Source organism: Sciurus carolinensis, chromosome 16, assembly GCF_902686445.1.
Source record: "Sciurus carolinensis chromosome 16, mSciCar1.2, whole genome shotgun sequence".
NCBI lineage: Eukaryota > Metazoa > Chordata > Mammalia > Rodentia > Sciuridae > Sciurus > Sciurus carolinensis.
In genome coordinates this window covers 41,276,511-41,297,561 of record NC_062228.1, presented here as the reverse complement: position 1 = coordinate 41,297,561, position 21,051 = coordinate 41,276,511, and the positions used below count along the sequence as shown (strand labels likewise).

Below are 21,051 nucleotides of genomic sequence, written 5' to 3'. Positions count from 1 at the left end.
TGGGGTGCTAAGGGATTGAACCCAGGGGCCCTTAACAACTGAGTCACAACCCCAGCCCTTTTTTTTTTTTTTTGAGACAGGGTCTTGCTAAGTTGCTGAGGGCCTCACTAAGCTGCTGAGGTTAGCTTTTTTTTTTTTTTAAGTATCTTTATTAGTTGTTGATGAACATTTATTTATTGGTCTGCAGTTCTTTTTTTTTTTTTTTTTTTTGCGGTACCGGGAATCGAACTCAGGGCCTTGTGCTTGCAAGGCAAGCACTCTACCAGCTGAGCTATCTCCCCAGCCCTTGGTCTGCAGTTCTAAGAATCGAACCCAGTAACTCACACATGCTAAGCAAGCGCTCTACCACTGAGCCACAATCCCAGCCCCCTGAGGTTAGCTTTGAACTTGCGATCCTCCTGCCTCAGCCTCCCGAGACTCTGAGATTACAGAAAGTCACATTTTTAAGGGGGCTCTGCACAATGTTTTTCAGTGTGGTCTCACATTGAAAATAAATGCAGCCAAGGCCCAGCACGGCTGATAGGACACAACTGGTAGTTTCTCCCTGGCCTGCCTGTCTCTCTAGCCTCCTTGGAGCACCCATGACCACACTGGCTTGTGTGTGGAATCCAGGAGGGCATGAAGGGAAATGTCCTGCCCCACTTCTAGCTGCCAAGTGCTGCCCACCTCCCACTGACTCTTCTCACTGTGTGATGGTGAGCAGTGTGGCTTTGGATGTGACATCCCAGATCTTGATGGACCTGTCCAACGAAACAGAAGCCAACTTCTGGCTGTCAGGGTCAAAGCAGCATGCCATGATTGATCTTCTGTGATGATCTGTGGCACAGGGAGAGTGACTTGTCACCATGAGTTCTACATACTGGGTCACATGCTTCTTGAGGTCTAGAAGGCTCACAAGACTTCCCCAGCCAGGCAATTTTATGAAAACGCAATTCTAGTTCTCTTAAGGGACAATTCAGCTGCCCAGACCTTTCCTGAATGCCTGCTACATGCTAGTCTTTGATCAGGGAGACCAATTGGTCTGCTCTTGCCCCCACAGAGCTCCCATCTGATAGGAACTACCTCCTACATGCTGAAAATCTTGAGAGCAGTGCATGGTACGTCATGGTTCCTGGCCAGAAGAGTCTAACCCACCCTCCTGGGATCCAAAAGGGCCCTAAAAGTTATCAAGGGAAGCAGGAAAGGAAGAGTGCTCCAGGCAGAAGGAACAGCACAGGCAAAGTCCTGGAGAGTGGACAGCGCATGGGGAAGTGTGGTGCCCAGTTAGAACTTGGAGTGTGAGGAAGCTGGGCAAGGTGAACCCAGCGGCTATGGAGGCTGAGGCAGGAGAACCACAAGTTCGAGGTCAACCTCAGCAACTTAGTGACACCCTGCTTCAAAATAAAAAGGACTGAGGATATAGTTCAATGGTAAAGCACCCCTGGGTTCAATCCCCACTACTGCAGTACCTCAATAAAAAAGAAATATGAGGAAAGGTAGAATGTGAAGTGATTCCTGAAGGGAAAATATAATCTGTGGGGTGGCATATATATTATGGTAACATGATGATAAAAATAAACATAAAGAACCTATGGGAATTAAACACACACACATACACACACACACACACACACACACACACACAGTGTTCAGGAAAACTACCCAACAATGTACTACTAATAATAGGTAGCTCTGGGCTAGGGTGCAGCTCAGAGGTACAGTTGTCTAGCCCTGGGTTCCAGACCCAGCACCACAAAAAATAGTAAAAATAGGTTTTATTATTATTATATACTATATTACATAATCATAATAATAGATTATAATATATATAATTACAATAGATTATTATCATAATCTGGGCATGAGACACACAGGTGAAGGCATCTTTCATCTTTTAGTTTACACACTGAATTTGTTTTTACCATGATCACATTTTTTTTTAACTTTTTATTTTGAGATAGCTGCAATTTTCCTTGCAGAAATAGGAATAACAGAGAAATTCTGTATGCCCTTCACCTAACTGGCTCCACACTTACATCACCATAGTACGGTGTCACATCCAGGAAACTGACACATTGTGATGATTACTTTTATATTGTAAAAATACAAGTGGAAGTATTAGGAAAGTCAAGTCACCACTCAATAAAAATTTAGGTCTTCAATGTCCGCATGAGGTTGGAGCAAAATGTCATTTCATTTGCTGCAAGCGTGAGACAAAAGGGAAAGTATTTATCAAAGCCTTGCTTTTAATTGTCTGTGCTTTTCTCAGTGGACATCCCACTTACTTAAGTGACTTTTTTCATAATAGTTCCACCAAAAAGCACTAGAAAGTCACTACCCATCAAATGACAAGCAACTGTTCCTACAGCAGACAGAATGAGCAGGGAGCCTGTGCAACCTCACCTTTAATGTTTGCCAAAATGGTGGTATTTTTTGCATCCATTATGCAGATTCCATGATCCACATCTGAGCTCAAGGCCACATATTTGCCATCAGGAGAAAACTTACAGGACACTATGAAATAATCATGGTTGATCCGCCACTGAAATGGAGCAAGAATTGAAAGGTTGTTTTCCATCTCTCTCTGACCCAGCTCTACCCGGTAGGGCTTTCTGCAATGATGGAACTGTTCTGTCCTTGCACTATCCAATATGGCGGCCACTGACCACAAATGGTCGCTGAGTACTTCTAATGCACTAGTAAGAAGTAAGGAACTGAATGTTTAAGTTTACTTAATTTTAATTAATTAAATTAACAATATCCGTGTCCAGGAGGGACACGGACAGGGAACACCTAGAGATATGGCAGCAAGGTTGTAGTCATGGCTGACTCTCTTCCTATTCAGTTGGGTAAACAAGACTTTACTAAATGTCTGCCCTATGACTGGTACCACAGACAAGACAAAACAAAAAAACTAACCCTCACCACTCCCACCCCTGAGGACAAGAAGGGGACAATGGACTGCTCAACAGTATAGGAAAGGAGGATCTCTCTATACATCATAAGTCATAGTATTGTTATGTGATGGCTTTAATAATTTCCTCAAATTCTTCATCAATCTCCCTCCAACAGGTGGAGTCAAAGAGCCCTCCCTTTTTACTTCTAAAGAGTAAAATATGGCAGAAAGAATATGGTACCAGGTTCTAAAAGAAATCAAGGGGCTGGGGTATAGCTCAGTGGTAGAGCAGTGTTTGGCTCTTTCAGGCCCTGGGTTTAATCCCAAAAAATGAAAAATAAAAATGAAAAAAATCATGGCTTGCTCCTTGTTCTTTCTTGGATCATGTACTCCGTGGGAGTTAACTGTCATGTCCGTATGTCTCCCTCGGGATCCACGTGGAGATGAACTGAGGCCTCCTGCCAACAGCCATGTGAGTGAGCCATCTTGGAAGGAGATCCTTCAGCCCCAGGGGAGCCTTAAAACGACTGGAGCCCCAGAGGACATCTTTATTGTGACTTTACAAAATACCTGAGCCAGACCCACCCAGTTAAGCTGCTCTTAGATTTCCAACGGTCAGAAACTGTGAGATATAAATGTTGTTCAAAGCTGCTAAGTTTCAGAATCATTTATCAAGCGGCAGTAGATAACTAGTTCAGCAAAAGACATGGATGACTTGTGTAACAAGAATAAATAGCAGGACTTTTAAAGAAGAAAGAGAAAAGCACTTCGAGTAGGAAAACTGGCTAGAGACAAGAATAGGAAATTTACAACAGAAGAAATAAACATGGGAAAATGTACAGCCAGGAATAATCAGTGCAAGTTTGGCTTTTCGCCTATTGTATGGACTAGAATTTTTTTAAATCATGATACCCAGGACGTGAGAGTAGGATATGGTGTGTTTTCCTTGAGTGCCTAAGGGTACAAGTTGGCAAAACTTTCTAGAAGACATTTTTTAAAAACTCTATGCTGTTTAAATTAGCAATGAAGCTGGGCACAGTGGTGCATGCATGTAATCCCAGCGACTCAGGAGGCTGAAGCAGGAGGATCACAAGTCTGAGGGCAGGCTCAGCAACTTAACAAGACCCTAATCAACTAAGTGAGACCCTTTTTCTAAATTTTAAAATATTGGGGGGAAAAAGGGCTAGGGATATGGCTCAGTGGTTAAGTGTCCCTAGGTTTAATTCCCAGTACTGGGATTAGGGATGTGGCTCAGTGGTTAAGTGGCACCAGGTTCAATACCCTGTACAAAAAAAAAAAAAAAAAAAAAAAAAAAAAGGAAGAGAAGAAAAGAAGAAGGAGGAGGAAGAAGAAAAAAGAAGGAGGAGGAGGAGGAGGAGGAGAAGGAGGAGGGTTAGAAATGTGGCTCAGCAGTTAAGTGGCCCTGGGTTCAATCCCTGGTACCAAAACAAAACAAAACAAAAAAATTAGCAACAAAACCTAGTTATATACCCTAAAGAAACACTGGAGCAGTCACACATGCCTATAATCCCAGCAAGTCAGGAGGCTGAGGCAGGAGGATTGCAAGTTTGAGACCAGCCTCAGCAACTCAGTGAGACCCTGTCTCAAAATAAAAAATAAATTAAAAAGGCTCAGGATCTAACTGAGTAGTCAAGCACCCCTGGGTTCAATCCTCAGAACCCAACTCCCCCCAAAAAAGAGTTGGTTTTTAAGGAGAGGAGAGAAGAGGAAAGAAAAGAGGGAGCCATAAGTTGTTGCTGAGGGTAGAACAGAAGTGGGAACAGAGGAGGTTTCCAGTAGGCCCCTGATCAGGGCTGAGGTTTCCCAGGCATGGGAGTAGGAAAGGGTGGGGAAGGGTAGGACCTCAGGCCTGTTTGGTGGGTAGACAGTAGCCCCATCTAAGACAGAAAGAGAATAGATTAGAAAGGCACAAAGTCCTGCTTCTTTGGCCACATGGCCTGTGTCCCATGGCCTCAGCCTTACTTCCTGCCTCATCAAATTCAAACAGCCCACAGGAGACCCTGAATACCATGCCAACCCCAACCCAGCTTCTTTCTGTGTATCCAAACCCTTCCCATCTTTCAAGCAGAAGCCCTTGATCTGCCCGCCACACCCCCTCCACCATCAACATCTTCTAAACTTTGCCAGCAATGACCACCACAGAGTGCTGTGCACATCTACATCTTAGTCCCCAAGAAAACCCTCCATTCCTGGAAGATTGGTTTTTTTTTTTTTTTTATCATCTCCCCTAATTCAAGGTCCATCCCAAAGCTATAAGGCCCAGTGCCCCATGAGAGCAGGACATACATACCAGCAGCTGGCCTGTTTCAAGGTCCCAAGTCCTCACTGTTTTGTCATAGGATGCTGCAATAATTCTAGAAATAAGATGACAAACATTGGGCCTTAACCACAGAGACAATTAGGCCTGTGCTTTCTACAAGGATTCTTTCTTCTTATTATAATTTAGGACCAAGATTGCAAATAATACAAGAATCTTTCCAAAGATGCTCCATGAGCCCCACTGGGGAGTAGTGTATTCCCACTGAAAACAGAGAGAATCTAATATTACCAATTATCTTCTGTACTCCTTCAGCCAGCCGAATACATTCTTTTATATTTAAGGCTTTAAAAGTAGCAATTCTTCTGTTCTTTAATTTACTACGTCCTTCTAAGGAGATCTTTATAATTCATAAGGATCACTCATTTCCCCCTCTGCTCAAATGTCTTTTTACAGGAAACTGCTTTCATAGACAGCCGACTTTGTTCTGAAATATTTTCTTGCACATTTAGCAGAAAACAAATGCACTTTTGTCTCCTTATATTCCACATTTCTGTGGCAAAGTTTGTCTCTACAAATTCCCATGAAACTTAAATCCCATGCTAGCTATTTTATTAGTCTACTAGTCTTAGAGTTGCTGCTCAGGATAAAATTTAATCCATTTGAAAGCAAGGGTTCTACTCTGTTAAAGGCCCACCTCCCATTTTTTTCATACCCACATCAGTCGATTTAAGCAAACACATCCTTGAGGCCTCCCTCTTGTGAGACATAGCTTCCTATCCCGACTCATGTTTTCCTAGGCCTCTTTCCCCTAAAAAATAAGGGCCTCAACTAGATTGCGAAGGACTCTTGCAGCTGCCACAGTCTGTCTCCATGTGACTACAGAAAAGACACTTCATGAAGAAAATTCATGTATTAATTCATTGTATTAACCACAATAAGTGTTCTCTTTTAAGTGTTTTAAGTTTTCAACGTGCTTTCACATCCACTTGATTCTCACAACAAATGAGTAGATACCCTGAGCCCCCCCATAGGTGAACACGGTTGTGTATTTACTTTAAAAACAAAAAACAAACAAACAAAAACCCTGTCACTGTCATGCCTGTACAGTGGGCTCCCAGCTGCCTCTCACTTTTCCAGCCCAGCGTAGAACAGAGGAAATGGTACCTTCTGCTGTCAGCTGTGATGCTGCACTCTGTAACAGGAGCTGAGGGCCTTTCCTCAAAATCCCGAATCACAGATCCATCAGTGGCATCCTCAAATCAGTGGGAGAGAGAGGAGAGAGAGTGGTCACACCTGTGTTTGCTGAAGTCATGGACTGAGGTCAACAGCAGCCCTTAGCTTTCCTACATGGTCTCTATGACTCTCACTCAGTTCCAAAGATCAAAAAGACTTTCCAACACCTCCTCCTGACCCCGAGCAGGAAGAACACCCTTGCCTTGCAACGCATTCCCTGAAACTCCCCTATTGCTCCACACATACCAGATGGGCATGGCCACTCTTGAAGCAGAACTGCAAAAGAGAATTTTCTCATTATCTGCTGGCTAAAGGGCTTTACAGAATCTAGCAATATTTTTCAAAACTTTCTTTTTAAATGCTATATCCTTTGACTCGACATTTCTACTCTGAGAAGGTCCTCCTAAGAAAATAAACAGATTTGTGGTCAAAAAAGTATGCATAAAAATGTTCATCCTGCATTATAGGTAAAGTGTGATGCAAAAATAAGGCAAGAGTCCAGGTGTCCATCTAAATGGGTTAAATGGTTAAAACAAATTGTGGTGGTATACACCTGTGATCTCATGAGACTGAGACAGGAAGATCTTGCAAATTCAAGGTCAGCCTGGGCAACTTAATGAGACTCTGTCTCAAGCAAACAGAAATGTAGCCCGCCCAATAGGGGAACACTGGCAACTGCTGACAATGATACTGAGGTCAATAATGACAGGATATGATGAGAGCAAAGCAGGGTACCAAAGCAGAAGGGTATCTGTGGTGGCAAAGACAAAATATTTTTAGTACCATATGTGCCGATAGTTTTTTAGGATAAGCAGCAGGGGAAGAGGGTATAGGAGAGCCCCCTTGACACAAAAGTTATTGGTAAGACAATGACTCACTCTTTCTGTTTGTTTTTATGTTTTCTTTTTAAAACAATGACTTACTAGAAAAGGCTTGCATTGTTATGTAAAATCATGGTGTCAAGGTGTGGGAATTTTTCAGCCTCAAAAGGGCAGGTCTGTGAGAACATTCCCTGGATATCCAGGGACCTCTTAGCATCAGGACTCCAAGGCCTTCTGGGAATAAAAGGACCCCGTGTCAGGGGGACAGGTTTACTGATTCACTGAACTCCTCTACACTCATATTCACAGTTGAGAGTTATTACAGCAACAGACATGAAGCCAGACCAGCAAAGGGAAAGGGGCTTGGGGTGAAGACCAGAGGAAGACAGGCCAGGCTTCCAACAGGTTCTGTGGAGTGGTTGGGAAGTGCTTAGTTCCTCCAGCAACAAGTTGCGACAACATATATGAAGTATTGTCTTCCAGGATAGGGCTAATCACATAGGCACTCTCAGCCTAACATACACCCAGATTCCAGTACCAGAAGGAAAGCAGCTTGTACAAGCAGTTAAGGGAGTGAGCCACCCTTACCATTTAGAGAAAGCTCTTGTGATTGTAGGGAACTGTTTACCTATCAGGTTACCAAATGTAAGTCAGGGGCAGCCTTGCCAAGGCTAGCAGCCCCAGGTCTGCTATGTGAATGCTTTGCTGCATAGACCCAGGCCCTAACCCCTGTTCCAGAAGACCTGAAATAATGGGGTCATTTCAGGTGATCCTGGCAGATCCTACTCAAAGCCCAGTGGAAGGAAAAGACAGTGTGTGTGTGTGTGTGTGTGTGTGTGTGTGTGTGTGTGTGTGTGTGTAAACCAAGGAAATGATCACTGTGGGGCCTGGAACTAGGAGGCCCACAAAGTCTGGAGAGGGCTCCCTATCAACCAAGAGCATTACTAGAATGGACCAGTGCTATGGGGCTGTGCAGGTTCAGTACTCAACAGTGACACCACATGGCCAAGAGGAGGAATAGCAGTTATGGACTGAAGAGCCGGCTCCTTCTTCACTTGGCATTTGAAAGCAAGATTCTAAATGCCAAGTGAATCCTGTGGATTCAATTTAAGGGGGGAATACTGATCAGCTTTTTAATGAAAGGGGAGGAAAAGGCTCTAATAAACAGAAAAAATCAAGGAGATATGATAATATGTGTAGTTCAAGTGTACTATGGATACATATTCAGTATTTCTAAATGGTCCCAATTTCATAAATGTATGTGTATATGTGTGTGTGTGTGTGTGTGTGTGTGTGTGTGTGTGTGTGTACATACAAAAAAAATACCCTCCAACAATTTCAGAGCAGGTAACTCTGGAGTCATTAAACGATGAGTTTTTCTTTGTGTTTTTATGTATTCTCTGTAATAAAATCATATTATTTGAAATATGATAATAGAAAAACTACCAAACTTACTTTTGTTTAAAAATAAATTTTACTGTCCTCTAAAAGAAAACACAGTGGTAGTAAAGAAATTATATCATAATTATACAAATGGCTCGTCTATCCTACTTCCAGAAATCTACCCAAACTTATTTTTTTAATGACCATAAAAGTGTCAACATATTTAAAGGAATTTTGGAAATAGAATTGAGAATGAATTTCTTCCTCAGTTTCTTCATAAGGACCTTCCAAATTATTCACAATGATCTCCCATTTAAGAAAAACGAGCTTTTGAAAGATGAAGTTAGAGGTTTGGGTGCTGATTGGAGCCAAGATGCTGTGACAAGCAAAGGTGGTTGTGAGGGGTAATGGTTTGATCATCTTTGGAGGGAAAGAGGGTTCAGGATGAGGGCAGAGGTTGGGGCAGGGACAGTCACAGCTGGCAGGGAGGGGTAGCAGGAGTCCCTAGAAGGGAAAGAAAACCAATGGGAAGTGAAAGGGCTCCTGGGAGGCGGCAAACAATGGGGTCAGCCAAGTAAGGAAACCCTAGGGAGAGCTGGCAGTGGTGGGAGCAGAGGGGAAGATATAAGGAAGGCCCAGCCTCAGGGATGCTAGGCCTGCCTGGAGAAGGCAGCAGAGGGTGCAGGCAAGTCCAGTGGCAGGGGCGGGGTGCTCAGACATGCTCCCTGGGGGAGGATAAAGGATGGCTTGGGAGAAGGAGGAGGACATTAGAGGCAGCAAATGTGGAAGTAACTCCCTGTGGACAGGGTATGGAAAAGATAAGGAACAAGGGCAAGTAGGCTGTGGTGGGGAACAGAGGCCACCTCCATGAAAGGTCCCTAATTTGGGGACAACCACCGAAGTAGAAACGGGTAGGTATCCATTGATGAAGACAAGAGCCCTTCAGGCAAAATAGACAGAGACACTATGGCTGAAAATGTGAGAAGAATATGGAAGAATCTATAGATGGTAAAGCAAAACACATACTTGGGAAGTTGCCATGCCCCCTACTCTAGGTGATGATAAGAGCAGAGATTTCCTTGTCCTCACTGTATTTTGGTCACCCTAAGGACTAGAAAAGTGTTTAAGGGTCCTTGAGAAGGTAGCAGTTTTCTCAAGAGATCATAGGCTCTGGGGACAGGGGTGTTCACCAGGCAGCTACAGAGGAAGGTAGTGGTGGTCTTCTGGGGCCTAGTCTGTGGGTTAGGTAAGCCCTGTGGCAGCCCCAGCACACAGCTGGTCCTGTGAGACTTCAGAGACTCAGGAAGGCCCAGGAAGGCCCAGGAAGTCATGTAACTACCCTACAGTTACAGAGTTGGTGGGTCCAAAATTGGGGTCTGCACTGGCTTGGAAAGTCCTCGAACCTTCCCATCTGGTCAACCTGGCTGTGGAACCCACAGATGACAGAAGATGTTCCTCTGTGGTTATCTGTAAAGTCAGGAGGTATTGACCATCCAGTTACCCAAAGCAGAACCAGGGAACCAGCCTTGACTCACTCCACCCTTCCCCTTCCTGCTTCTGAAGCCAGAAGACAGTAATGTTCAGAACTTTCTGTCCTCCCCCATGGATCACAACCCCAGCCACAGAGGCATCTTCACTTTGGTCCCTGATGCCCACTGTCATCTTCCAGTCCTGCTTCCTCCTCACCTACTCCTCACTAAACAGCAATGCCTTCAAAGAGACCTGTGCAGGTCTTCTAGTACATCCACAAAAGTTCTGGAAGGGCTCCAGGTAGTTACCTCTCTGCAACCTTGTCTGAACATCACACCCTCATCCCCTGTGCTCCTGCCTCCTGCACCTTGGGGTGCCAATCTGTACTCAAACCTACCTCTCTCATGGACAGGTCCCAGGCCTGGTCATATTTCTGTCCTCTATGACCACCCAGACCTGGCCATACAGTCTCTGTGGATGGAAGAAGAGATCCGGAGAAATGACAGCTCAGAAACCTCACGTAGAACCCAAGCACAACAGGACCATCCTCAAAAAAGCTGGGAGTTCTAAATCTAGTGGTCTCATCCCCTGCTCTCACAGTGTCCAGATTCACAGACTGGCCTAAGCTGTACTAATTTCTCTTTCTGGTGGCTTGACACTAGGGCAGGCTCCGCCTTCTTGCACCTTTATTCAGAAGGCCTTTACAAACCTTGGGGTCCTTCAGTGTCAGGAAACAGTACTGCAGAACTCTCCATAAAGGTGCCTAATCTTATATTGCAGGAGAACCTAACACAGGTCCACCTACCCACAGCTTCACAGTGCGATCATAGGAGCTACTGAGGAGCTTGGTGTCATTCACACAGAAGTGGCAGGAACTCACAACATGTTCATGCCCGCTCAGAATTTTAAATGGGATCTGAAAAAAAGGATAGACCACATAAGTTTAAGAAGGTTGTAGGAGCTGGGTACAGTGGTGCATACCTGTAATTCCAGTGGCTCAGGAGGCTGAGGCAGAAAGAATCACAAGTTCAAAGCCAACCTCAGCAACTTAGTGAAGCCCTAAGCAACTTAACAAGACCCTGTCTCAAAATTTAAAAATTTTAAAAGGGGCTGAAGAGGCTCAGTGGTAAAGCATCCCTGGTACCAAAAAAAAAAAAAAAAAAAAAGAAGAAGAAATAGTATTAGTTTGTAGAAGCTGTGTACAGTGGTACATGCCTGTAATTCCAGTGGCTCAGGAGGCCAAGGCAGGAGGATCACAAGTTCAAAGTCAGCCTCAGCAACTTATTGAGGTCCTAAGCACTTCAGTGAGACCTTGTCTCAAAATAAAAAATAAAAAGGGCTGAGGATGTGGCTCAGTGGTAAAGAACCCCTGGTTTCAATCTTTAGTAACATTAAAAAAAAAAAAAAAGAAGGTTGCAGGATACAAGGTCAATATACATAAAACAATTATATTTCTAACTACCATACATGAGTAATCTGAAAAAATTAAAACATTCCAAACAAAAAACATTCGCAAAATCATCAAAAAGAATATATAGCAATTGACTGAACAAAGAAAGTATAAAACCCACACTTGGGAAAAAAATATTTTTGAAAGAAATTAAAGAAGATCTAAATAAATTGAAAGACATACCATGTTCATAGATGGGAAGATGTAATGTTAATATGACAATATTCTTCAAAATGATTCAACAATATCCAATCAAATTTCAAGCTGACTTATTTGTAGAAATTGCAAAGCTAATTCTAAAACTTTTAAAGAAATTCAGGAAAACTCAAATAACCAAGACAATCTCAAGAATAAAGGTAGAGGACTTACACTTCCTAATTTCAAAACTTACTACCAAGTAACTAATCAAGATGGTATAATAATGGCATAAATAAACGAAATATAACTGAGAATCTAGAAAGAAACATTCATATTTATAGTCAACCAATTTTTATAAGGGTGCCAAAACAATTAAAGAAAGAAATAGCCTTTTTAGCAGTTTTTTTCTGAGATAAATGACTTCCATGTACAAAAGAACTCTTACTTCACACCATCTATTAAAACAATCTCACAATGGATCAAAGACTTAAATGTAAGAGTTAAAACTATGACTCTTACAAGAACATAGGTATAAACGTTCATGATTTTGCATTAGGCATGGTATCTTAGATATGATACCAAACCCAAGCAATAACAACAAAAATAGAAAGGTGAATATTAGCAAAATGAAAAAAAAATTGTGCTTTGAAGCACAATTTCAAAGAGCACTTTCACTTCAGCAGCACGTATAATAAAATTGAAATGATACAGAGAAAATTAGCATGGTACCTGCACAAGGATGACATGCAAATTCATAAACATTCTGTATTTTTAATGATCAAATCTTTGTATAGCCAGGCACAGTGGCACACACCTGTAATTCCAGCATCTCCAGAGGCTGAGGCAAGAGGATCGAGAGGTCGAGCCAGCCTCAGCAAAAGCAAGACACTAAGCAACTCAGTGAGACCCTGTCTTTAAATAAAATACAAAATAGGGCTGGGGATGTGGCTCAGTGGTCAAGTGCCCCTGAGTTCAATTCCTGGTACCCACCCCCAAATAAAACTTTGTAAAATAGAAAATTATTTAAATTTTATTTTTCTACTGACATTTCTAATTCTAGTGTAAATATTTATCAATAAAGAATTACTTTTTTTAAAAAAAAGGATACCATCAATAAAGTGAAAAAAATACAGAATGGGAATTTTTTTATTTTTATTTTGTAGTACTAAGGATTAAACCCAGGGGCACTCTACCATTGAGTTGCATCCCCAGTCTTTTTTTTTTTTTTTTTTTTTTTTTTTTTTTTCTTTTTTTTAAATTTTATTTTCAGACAAGATGTCACTTATTTGCTGAGGCGGGCTGTGAATTTTCAATCCTCCTGCCTCAGTCTCCTAAGTTACAGGGATTACAGGAATGTGCCACCATAATGGGGAATAATTTTTAATAATATATCTGAGAGGGGGTTCTTACAACTCTTACAACTCATCAATAAAAAGGCAAACACTACGAACCAAAAATGGGCAAAAGGGCCAGGAATGGAACGGAACTCAGTGACAGAGGACTTGCCTAGCATGAACAATGCTCTGGGTTCAATGCCCACTGCAGAAGGAAAAAAAAAAATAGCAAAGATCTGATCAGACATTTCTCTGAAGATATGCAAAGGGATGGTAGTGCATGAAGAGATTCTCATCATCATTAGCCATCAGGAAACGTGAATGAAAGCCATAGTGTGACACCATGTCACATTCATTAAGAGTTGTTGGCCGGGGATATGGAAAAATGGAAACTCACATTGCTGGCAGGAACAAAAGTGGTGCAGTCATTTTGTAGTTTTTCAAAAAGTGAAATATGTGAATTAAAATATGACCCAGCAATTTCACACCTAGGTGCAGACCCCAGAGAAATGAAAATATTCACACAAAAACTTGTACATATAGACAGAACATTCATGGCAGCATTATTCATTAAGTGGAAACAACCCAGCAAATGATGAATGAATAAATAAAATGTCACAGCCAATCTTATAGTTTGGATGTGAGGTATCCCCCAAAGCTCATATGTGAGACAATGCAAGAAGGTTCAGAGGAGAAATGATTGGGTTGTGAGAGTCTTAACCTAATCAGTGAATTATCCCTGATGGGATTAACTGAGTGGTAACTGGAGGCAGGTGGGGTGTGGCTGTACTAAGTGGTTCATTGGGGGCGTGGCTATGGGGTATATATTTTTTATCTGGAGAGCTGAGTCTCTCCTGATCACCATGGTGAGTTGCTTCCCTCTACCATACTCTTCCACCATGATATCCAGCCTCACCTTGAGCCTGGAAAAATGGACCTGGCTGTTTATGGACTGAGACCTCTGAAATTATGAGCCCTCAAATAAAACTTTTCCTCCTCTACAGTTGTGCTGGCCGGGTCTTTCAGTTACATCAGTAAAAAAGCTTAACAACCATACGATGAAATATTATTTGGCAATACAAATGAATAAAGTACTGATGCATACGACAATGTAGATGAACCACTAAAACTTTATGTTAAGGAAAATAAGCTATTCACAAAAGACCACCTGTGGCTTGATTCTCTTACTATGAGAGAGTCTAGAATAGACAAATCTATAGAGACAAAAAATAGATTGGTGGTAGCCTCGGCCTGGGGGGATGAGTTATGGTAATGGAGATTGACTGATAGCTGGTACAGGGTTTCTCTGAGAGTGATGGAAACATTCTAGAATTGATCGTGGTAATGGCCGGTGTGAAGAAAGCTTGAGCAATGAGATGAGAGGTTTGGGCTTCGCTTCCAGGAAAGCAAGCATGCTCGGACGAAGTCAGAGAAAGTGTAGGGCATGGGTGGCACGCAGGGTTGCGAGTGACCTCGGGATGTTTGGGGACCAGCAGGACTGTGGAGATGTGGGGGAATAGAAGATACCTGCCTTCAGAAGGTATGGGGACAAGGGGTCACGGGGACTCATGGAATCCGCCACCAGAGGGCACAAGCAAACCACGGCAGGTAGTGGGCGAGGGGCCTCCCACCCCCGCCACCCCAGGGTTGGGCCTCCTTTCCGCACAACAACCCTTGTTTCCCAGTAAGCAGCAGCGCTGGAAGCCGGACCGGCATCTCCTCCTGTTGGCCCTGCCGCAGCGGCTTCTGAGCCCTTTCCCTCCAGGGATGCCGCAGACAGGCAGAGGGAGCAGCTGGAGAAACCAGGTGGGTCGCCCACGAGTCACCTGCAGGCCTGCGCGCCCCATCACCGAGGGTGGTTCTGACCTTAGAGAGGGGCTGGTGGTCGCCCCAGACCTTTTCCTCTGGCATTATCTCCTGCTTCACAGGCATCTGCGGAGTGTCCTTGTCCAAAGCCAGGGGGTCGAGCGAGGCCAGCAGCCGAGTGTGGTATATATCCGGGACCGACATCTTGAAGCGGCCCAAGGCTTTCATCACCGTAGTCGCCCCGGGCACTCTCATAGGCCAGTGCATTCCCGGCGCGATCGAGGACAACTTCTTCCGGTCCTTGTTCGTGGATCTTGGGGGACCAGGCCGCCTTGAAGCCATCTCTGGGCCCAACCCGCTGGTGGCCACCCACAGGCCTGGCCGAAACGGTGGCACCACGCGCGCCTCACGAGGCCTTTGGACCCACGGGCTACCTTGGGTCAGGCTGTCTGGCTGCCTGCTCACCTGCAGAGTGAAAATGGTTCCTCCCACCGCAGAACACTGTTACCCCTAGAAAAATGGGGTCAGGCTCTGGGCATAAGAGGTCAAAGCATGCAATTTTAGTGACCCATCTTTGTGCCCTCCTTTGGGTCTTCCTGGCTTCCTGTCACAAAGCAATTTGTGTCCTCTGCATGTATAGGAGCTCCTGGGTAATCCACTTCGTGTCTGTCAATTGACAGAGAAATGATCAATAAGTTATGGAATGGTCCCTGGATGAAATACGTGCAGCTGTTATGGGAGTGTTCACACAATTCATAAGTAAGGGAAAGATCTGTCACAAGGTCAATGAAAGTAACAGAGGGAAATGCTGCCTATAGTCAGGTAACAGTTGCCTGTGGCTAAAAAAGACTGAATGGAATTAGTCCAAAATATTAGGTTGTCACCTCTCCGTGGTAAAACTAGAACTGCTTTTTTCCCCTTCTTTCTCCTCTTATGATCTGATTTATGAGGTTTCTTTCATAACATAAAAACCTCTGATTTGGTTTTTTTCTCCACCTTGCCCCTAGCATGCTAGGGCTGGAACCCAGGCACACTTTCATGTTAGCCAAGCACTCAGCCACTGAGCTGCACTTTGCTTTTTGAAAAAATGTTTCTCATGGGTGCACAGGAAGTGGCCTTAGAGCAGGGACCCAAGGGCTATGAGTCAAGGACCTGAAGCAGGCGTGACTCAGGCTATGGGTGCACATTCTCCCATTCTGACTCCCTGCCTGTCTCAGACACTTCAGTGACACCAACTCTGAGAGGATAAAGACCCAGCCAGGACCCTGGCTCTGTGCTGCCCGAGGGGCTCCTGGCTGCCACCAGTAACCAGGAGTTTCACTTCCAAGGGAGCAGGAGGGAAGCAACCACCCCTCCCTCACACCCACATCCTTCAGTAAGTCCCAACTGCCCTTACAGTGCTCAATTCTCTTTATAACAAAACCATGAGAAAGTCTTCATTTTTAATTTCTTTTTAAATATTCCAGGAAATTAAAAACCCAAGAAGAAAATAGAAAAATGCCACTTTAATTAAACTGTTCAGTCTGAATTTCTCCCTGTGACACTAACTAAAGTTAAAAATAGAAATCAATTTCTACAACCTTTCAAGGCAGACTTTGAAATGGCAAGGTTTTAAAAATTATTTTACAGCAGGAATTTACATATAAATACAATCTGTACAATACATTAACTGAACAGTCAATGAGTTTCCATCATAGAGGAGATCTGATCCTGGGACAGGCCAGGGCAGAATTCAATTACTGCCTTCTTAGTGGGAGACATTTCAGTCTGGAAAGAAAACAGAAAAGAGAGAGAAGGTAAGTTAGAAGTGAACTGAAAAATGAAAAAACTCTGTAAGGGATATGTGACCTCCCTCTGGGTCACAGTGGAATATCTCCACTCTGAAAGTATGATGAAGTGTAGCTTATTCTATATCTTAAACTGCTCCTTCTCTTTCCCCCAAATGCACAGAGACTCACTCACTCACCTCTCACAGTAGGACCTGTTTCTAAGAGCAACCTCTAATCCTGGTTTCACTTACCACTTCAGCCACTGTATGACCTTTTGAGAAGGAACTAAAGAATGTTTGCTTCAGAGATAAAAGCTCCCAAGTCTTCAGTCTTAAATCTCAATTTCATACATGTAAGGAAGTTTATGGCAGCTCTACTCAGAGTAGGGCTGAGTCATACTGGTTCTAGGTCCTTGCTCTGTGTAGAAAACCAAATGTCAGCTAGGTACAGTGGCGCATGCCTGTAAGTCCAGCAACTTAGGAGGCTAAAGCAGGAGATCACAAGTTTGAGACCAGCCTCCACAACTTACTGAGACCCTGTCTAGAAATAAAAATAAAAAAAGATTGGAGATATAACTTAGTGTAGAGAGTCCCCAGTGCTGAAAGAAGGAAGGGAAAAAAAGGAAGGAAAGGAGGTAAAATAAACCTTTTTTCTTTATAAGTTGAGACAGGATCTCACTAAGTTGCTGAGGCTAGCCTTGAACTTGCAATCTTCCTACCTCAGACTCCTGGGTCACTTGGATTGCAGGCATGTACAAATGTACAGCTAGTGTATATACAGATTATATATAATATACACACTTTTGAGTTAAGGAAGGCCTTTTTAAAAAGATGAAGTTGTGAAACATAACAACAAAAACTGATAAAAATCAAGTAGTCCCCAAATTAAAAATTTTATACAACAAAGTTAAAAGTAACAGGTAATACACTAAAATACAAATGATTAGTATACAAAAATATTATTTATTTTCTAAAAATCGGTGAAACAGTAGTGTTAGTGAAACAACCCAACAGAAAACAGAACAACAAACAAAGGACATGAACAGGCTATTTATTAAAAAAAAAAAAAAAAAAAACACACACACAGCAAAAGCTGAGAAATATGAAAACATGCTCAACCTTGATAAGTGACGAAATGCAAAATAAAATGAGACCATTTTTTACCCATCATACTGGCAAACATTTTTGTAACACTGGTAATTTTTGTAACCAATGTAGTAAGCAAGTACTTTCATGATTTAAATGGATATAGCCATTTTGGAAAGCACTTTAGCAGTGTTTATTCATTATAAAGGTTCATACCCTACAAATTTTATGCTATAAATGTAAGTTTATATTTATATTAAAAATATGCACAAAAATGTGTGTGACAACACAAAAAAATGTGTGAGTGTGTATGTGTGTGTGGGGGGCGGGTTGCACAGAAATGTCTTGAAGGATGGAGGACAGGTTTGGGGAACTGGTCAAGGACCCCTTTAAGTTTTATCTATAAGGTCTGGATCCTCATATTAATAATATATCCACATATTATTATGGAATTAAATATTAAAACTTTTTTAAAAATTCTAGTGAATATACAAATTTCCCATTTCTGATATTTGCCTCTAAACAAACACATCAAGTATTGAGTAAGCTTTTAAAGTTTTCTAAAAGACCCACTGTCGCCCATAGCCTACCGTCTCAGCAGTTCCTGGGGTGACAGGTCAGTGGTCCCTTCTTCATCACTCTGACTGTCGCTGCTGTCAGTACTCTCAGAACTGCTACTTTTCTCTGATTTTTTATTCTTTTGCTTACTTTTGTGTTTGTGCTTCTTGTGTTTCTTTTTCTAAAAAATAAAACAAAAAATATTGGGGGAATGGAGGAGCAAATGGAAAATGTATTTACCTTCTTAACTTGGTACAAGGAAAAGCTAACCCAGAGGCTGGGGGTGTAGCTCAGTGGGAGAACACTTGCCTAACATGAGTGAGGGCATGGGCATGATCCTTAGTGCCACCAAAAAAAAAAAAAAAAACAAGAGGCTAAATAGCCCAGTCATTTGGTTACTTGCTGGGGTCAGTTAAAAACAAACAAAATCAAAACCCCCTCATTTAGAGATTTAGAGTGAGCTTTGACCAAACACAGGAGCAGGTAGCTATGCATACTCTCAACTGTGCACACACTGACATGGCCAATCCTCTAGTGACTGACACAGCAGAATCCAGCAGATAGGGTGGGACCCGCCCCCACTTGAAACTTAGCTCCCACCTTATTTGTGGTGATCTGTGCCACCACCCATGAACTTGACTGGTTCAGTTTGTTAGGCACCTGAGAAACTATACAATAGAATGACAAGCAGCCAGGAAAAGTGCAGAGAAGAAACTGACAGATCCATGAACAGCAGGGCACTGGTAAGAACAAATGGGATTTGGTTTTCAAATCTGTCAGCACGGGGGTTTTCTTTTCTCTATATGAGAACTTCAGTCATCCTCCATGCTCAGGAATCCCTTCCTCTGGTAGCCAGTACTGGAGATGTTTCTAATGTGTTCTACTTCTGAGTCACCTACCTATCTGGCTACCTATCACTGGCTACCTAACTATAACATTAACCTAGTTAAAAGGATTAAGAAGACATGGATGATAGATAAGAGATGTCAGCAGTAAAAGTACATGCTGTGGGAATCAACCCTGAATTTCCTGCAGGCTAGGCAAGTACTCTACCACTGACTTACACTCCCAGTTCTTTTTATATTTTTATTTTGACATGGGGTCTCACTATGTTGCCCAGGCTGGCCTGTAACTTGTGAACCTCCTGCCTGGGACTCCTCAGCAGCTGGGGTTATAGGCGTGCACTGCCACACTTGGCCGCACTGCTATTCCTTCTATTCCAGCTTCCTTCACTTCAAGTGGCAAGTTACCAATTAATATAATGATTTTTTAAAATAAATCAGTCTGGGGATGTAGCTCAGTTGCAGAGCACTGGCTTAGCATGCATGAGACCCTGGGTTCAATCCCTAGTATCAATAATAATAATAATAACAACAACAACAACAATGACAAAATAGTTGAGGCTAGGGGTATAGCTCAGTGTAGAGTGCCCCTGGGTTGAATCCCCAGTCCCATCAGAACAACAACAACAACAAAAAGTTAAACTAAACAAAATAAAATATGCTGCTCTTAAAAAAAAACAAAGTTCTGAAAAACTGAGTTTGCATTGAATGACAATATTGCTGTGAAGACAGAGAGACCTGTGTGCCCTATCTTGGCCAAGAGATATGCTTTTTTTTTTTTTTTTTAATTATTATTTTTTTTTATTTTTTACAGACTGCATTTTGATTCATTGTACACAAATGGGGTACATAATTTCGTTTCTATGGTTGTGCGTAATGTAGACTCATGCTATTCCTGTAATCATACATGTACATAGGTTAATGATGTCTGTCTCATTCCACCATTTTTCATAACCCCTCCTCTCATTTCCTTCTACCTAATCTAAAGTTCCTCCATTCTTCTCTCACTCCCAAACCCCCCGCATCCCCATTGTATATCATCATCCACTTATCAGGAAAAAGATTCAGGCTTTGGTTTTTTGAGATTGGCTTATTTCACTTAGTATGATATTCTCCAATTCCATCCATTTATTTGTAAATACCATAATATTATTCTTCTTTAAGGTTGAATAATATTCCATTGTGTATATATACCACAGTTTCTTTATCCATGTTCTTTGACAGGCTCTATGTGCCACTCCTGGGGCTTCCCTGGACACTAGGAGCAGCAGTGGCAGACCCAACACCAACCCTGAGACACCCAGAAACATTCACCTTCTCTTTCTTTCGTCTGTGCTCTTTCTTGTTCTTGTGTTTTTCTTTATTCTTTTTATGTTTCCCCTTTTGAGGTATCTCAAGTTTCTGACGAGCATCTGAAACACAAATGTAATAAATGTGACTATGGGGGGAAAATTTTAAAAAGTAAGTTCCTATATCACTGAATTAGGAGTCTGGTGTAGACAGAACTTTTAACACTGAGGCAGAACTGCTTTTGATCTCTTTCTGCCTCACTGATGAACAAACAGGTTAGTACAACAACTATGGCACTATGTTCAGGAAGCTGCCATAACCTCAATACAAGACCTGTGCAACCCAATCAGTACCCTGCCATTGCCTTGTTTGCCAGGGGACCTCAGATGAAGATAAAGACAGACCAGAAAGCTCAAAGCCTGTTGGCATTTAACATCCTCAGGTGAACTCAGAGGCAGACAGAGCTGAATCTTGGCTTTGTCGCCAGCTCTGTGATCTCTGGCATGTTGCCTAAACTCTCCAAGTCTCCATTCCCTCATCTATCAAAGGAGGATAGTAAGAATTCCCATACTCTTAGGGGAGTATGAGATAGGACCAGATACATGAATCCCATACTCCAGAACCTAGCACATAAATGTCAGCTCTTCATATTCATTCTCTTTACAAAAAACACATTTTCCAAGAATTTTATTTTAGAAGTGGAAGGGAGATCAGTA

At 42.5% G+C, this 21,051-nt stretch overlaps 2 protein-coding genes and 1 non-coding gene across 3 annotated transcripts in view; 1 reads left to right on the top strand and 2 right to left on the bottom strand.

The window, feature by feature from the left end:
- Wdr88 (WD repeat domain 88) overlaps positions 1-15,670 on the bottom strand; it is a 34,707-nt gene extending 19,037 nt beyond the window's left edge. Inside the window, exons 1-6 of the mRNA XM_047529893.1 lie at positions 14,852-15,670; positions 10,869-10,979; positions 6,321-6,409; positions 5,187-5,250; positions 2,383-2,521; positions 687-816 (exon numbers count right to left, since the gene is read on the bottom strand). Coding sequence (XP_047385849.1) covers positions 687-816; positions 2,383-2,521; positions 5,187-5,250; positions 6,321-6,409; positions 10,869-10,979; positions 14,852-15,133 — 815 coding nt within the window. The 5' untranslated portion in view covers positions 15,134-15,670. The remainder of the gene's footprint in view (positions 1-686; positions 817-2,382; positions 2,522-5,186; positions 5,251-6,320; positions 6,410-10,868; positions 10,980-14,851) is intronic.
- LOC124967660 (U6 spliceosomal RNA) lies at positions 12,317-12,424 on the top strand. Its single transcript, XR_007105581.1, has one exon. It is a non-coding gene; the product is annotated as a U6 spliceosomal RNA (small nuclear RNA).
- Positions 15,671-16,281: 611 nt separating the features above from the next.
- Positions 16,282-21,051, bottom strand: part of Gpatch1 (G-patch domain containing 1) — a 45,399-nt gene continuing 40,629 nt past the window's right edge. The window contains exons 18-20 of the mRNA XM_047528969.1: positions 20,360-20,457; positions 18,236-18,384; positions 16,282-16,558 (exon numbers count right to left, since the gene is read on the bottom strand). Of these exons, the coding sequence (XP_047384925.1) occupies positions 16,528-16,558; positions 18,236-18,384; positions 20,360-20,457 (278 nt within the window). The 3' untranslated portion in view covers positions 16,282-16,527. The remainder of the gene's footprint in view (positions 16,559-18,235; positions 18,385-20,359; positions 20,458-21,051) is intronic.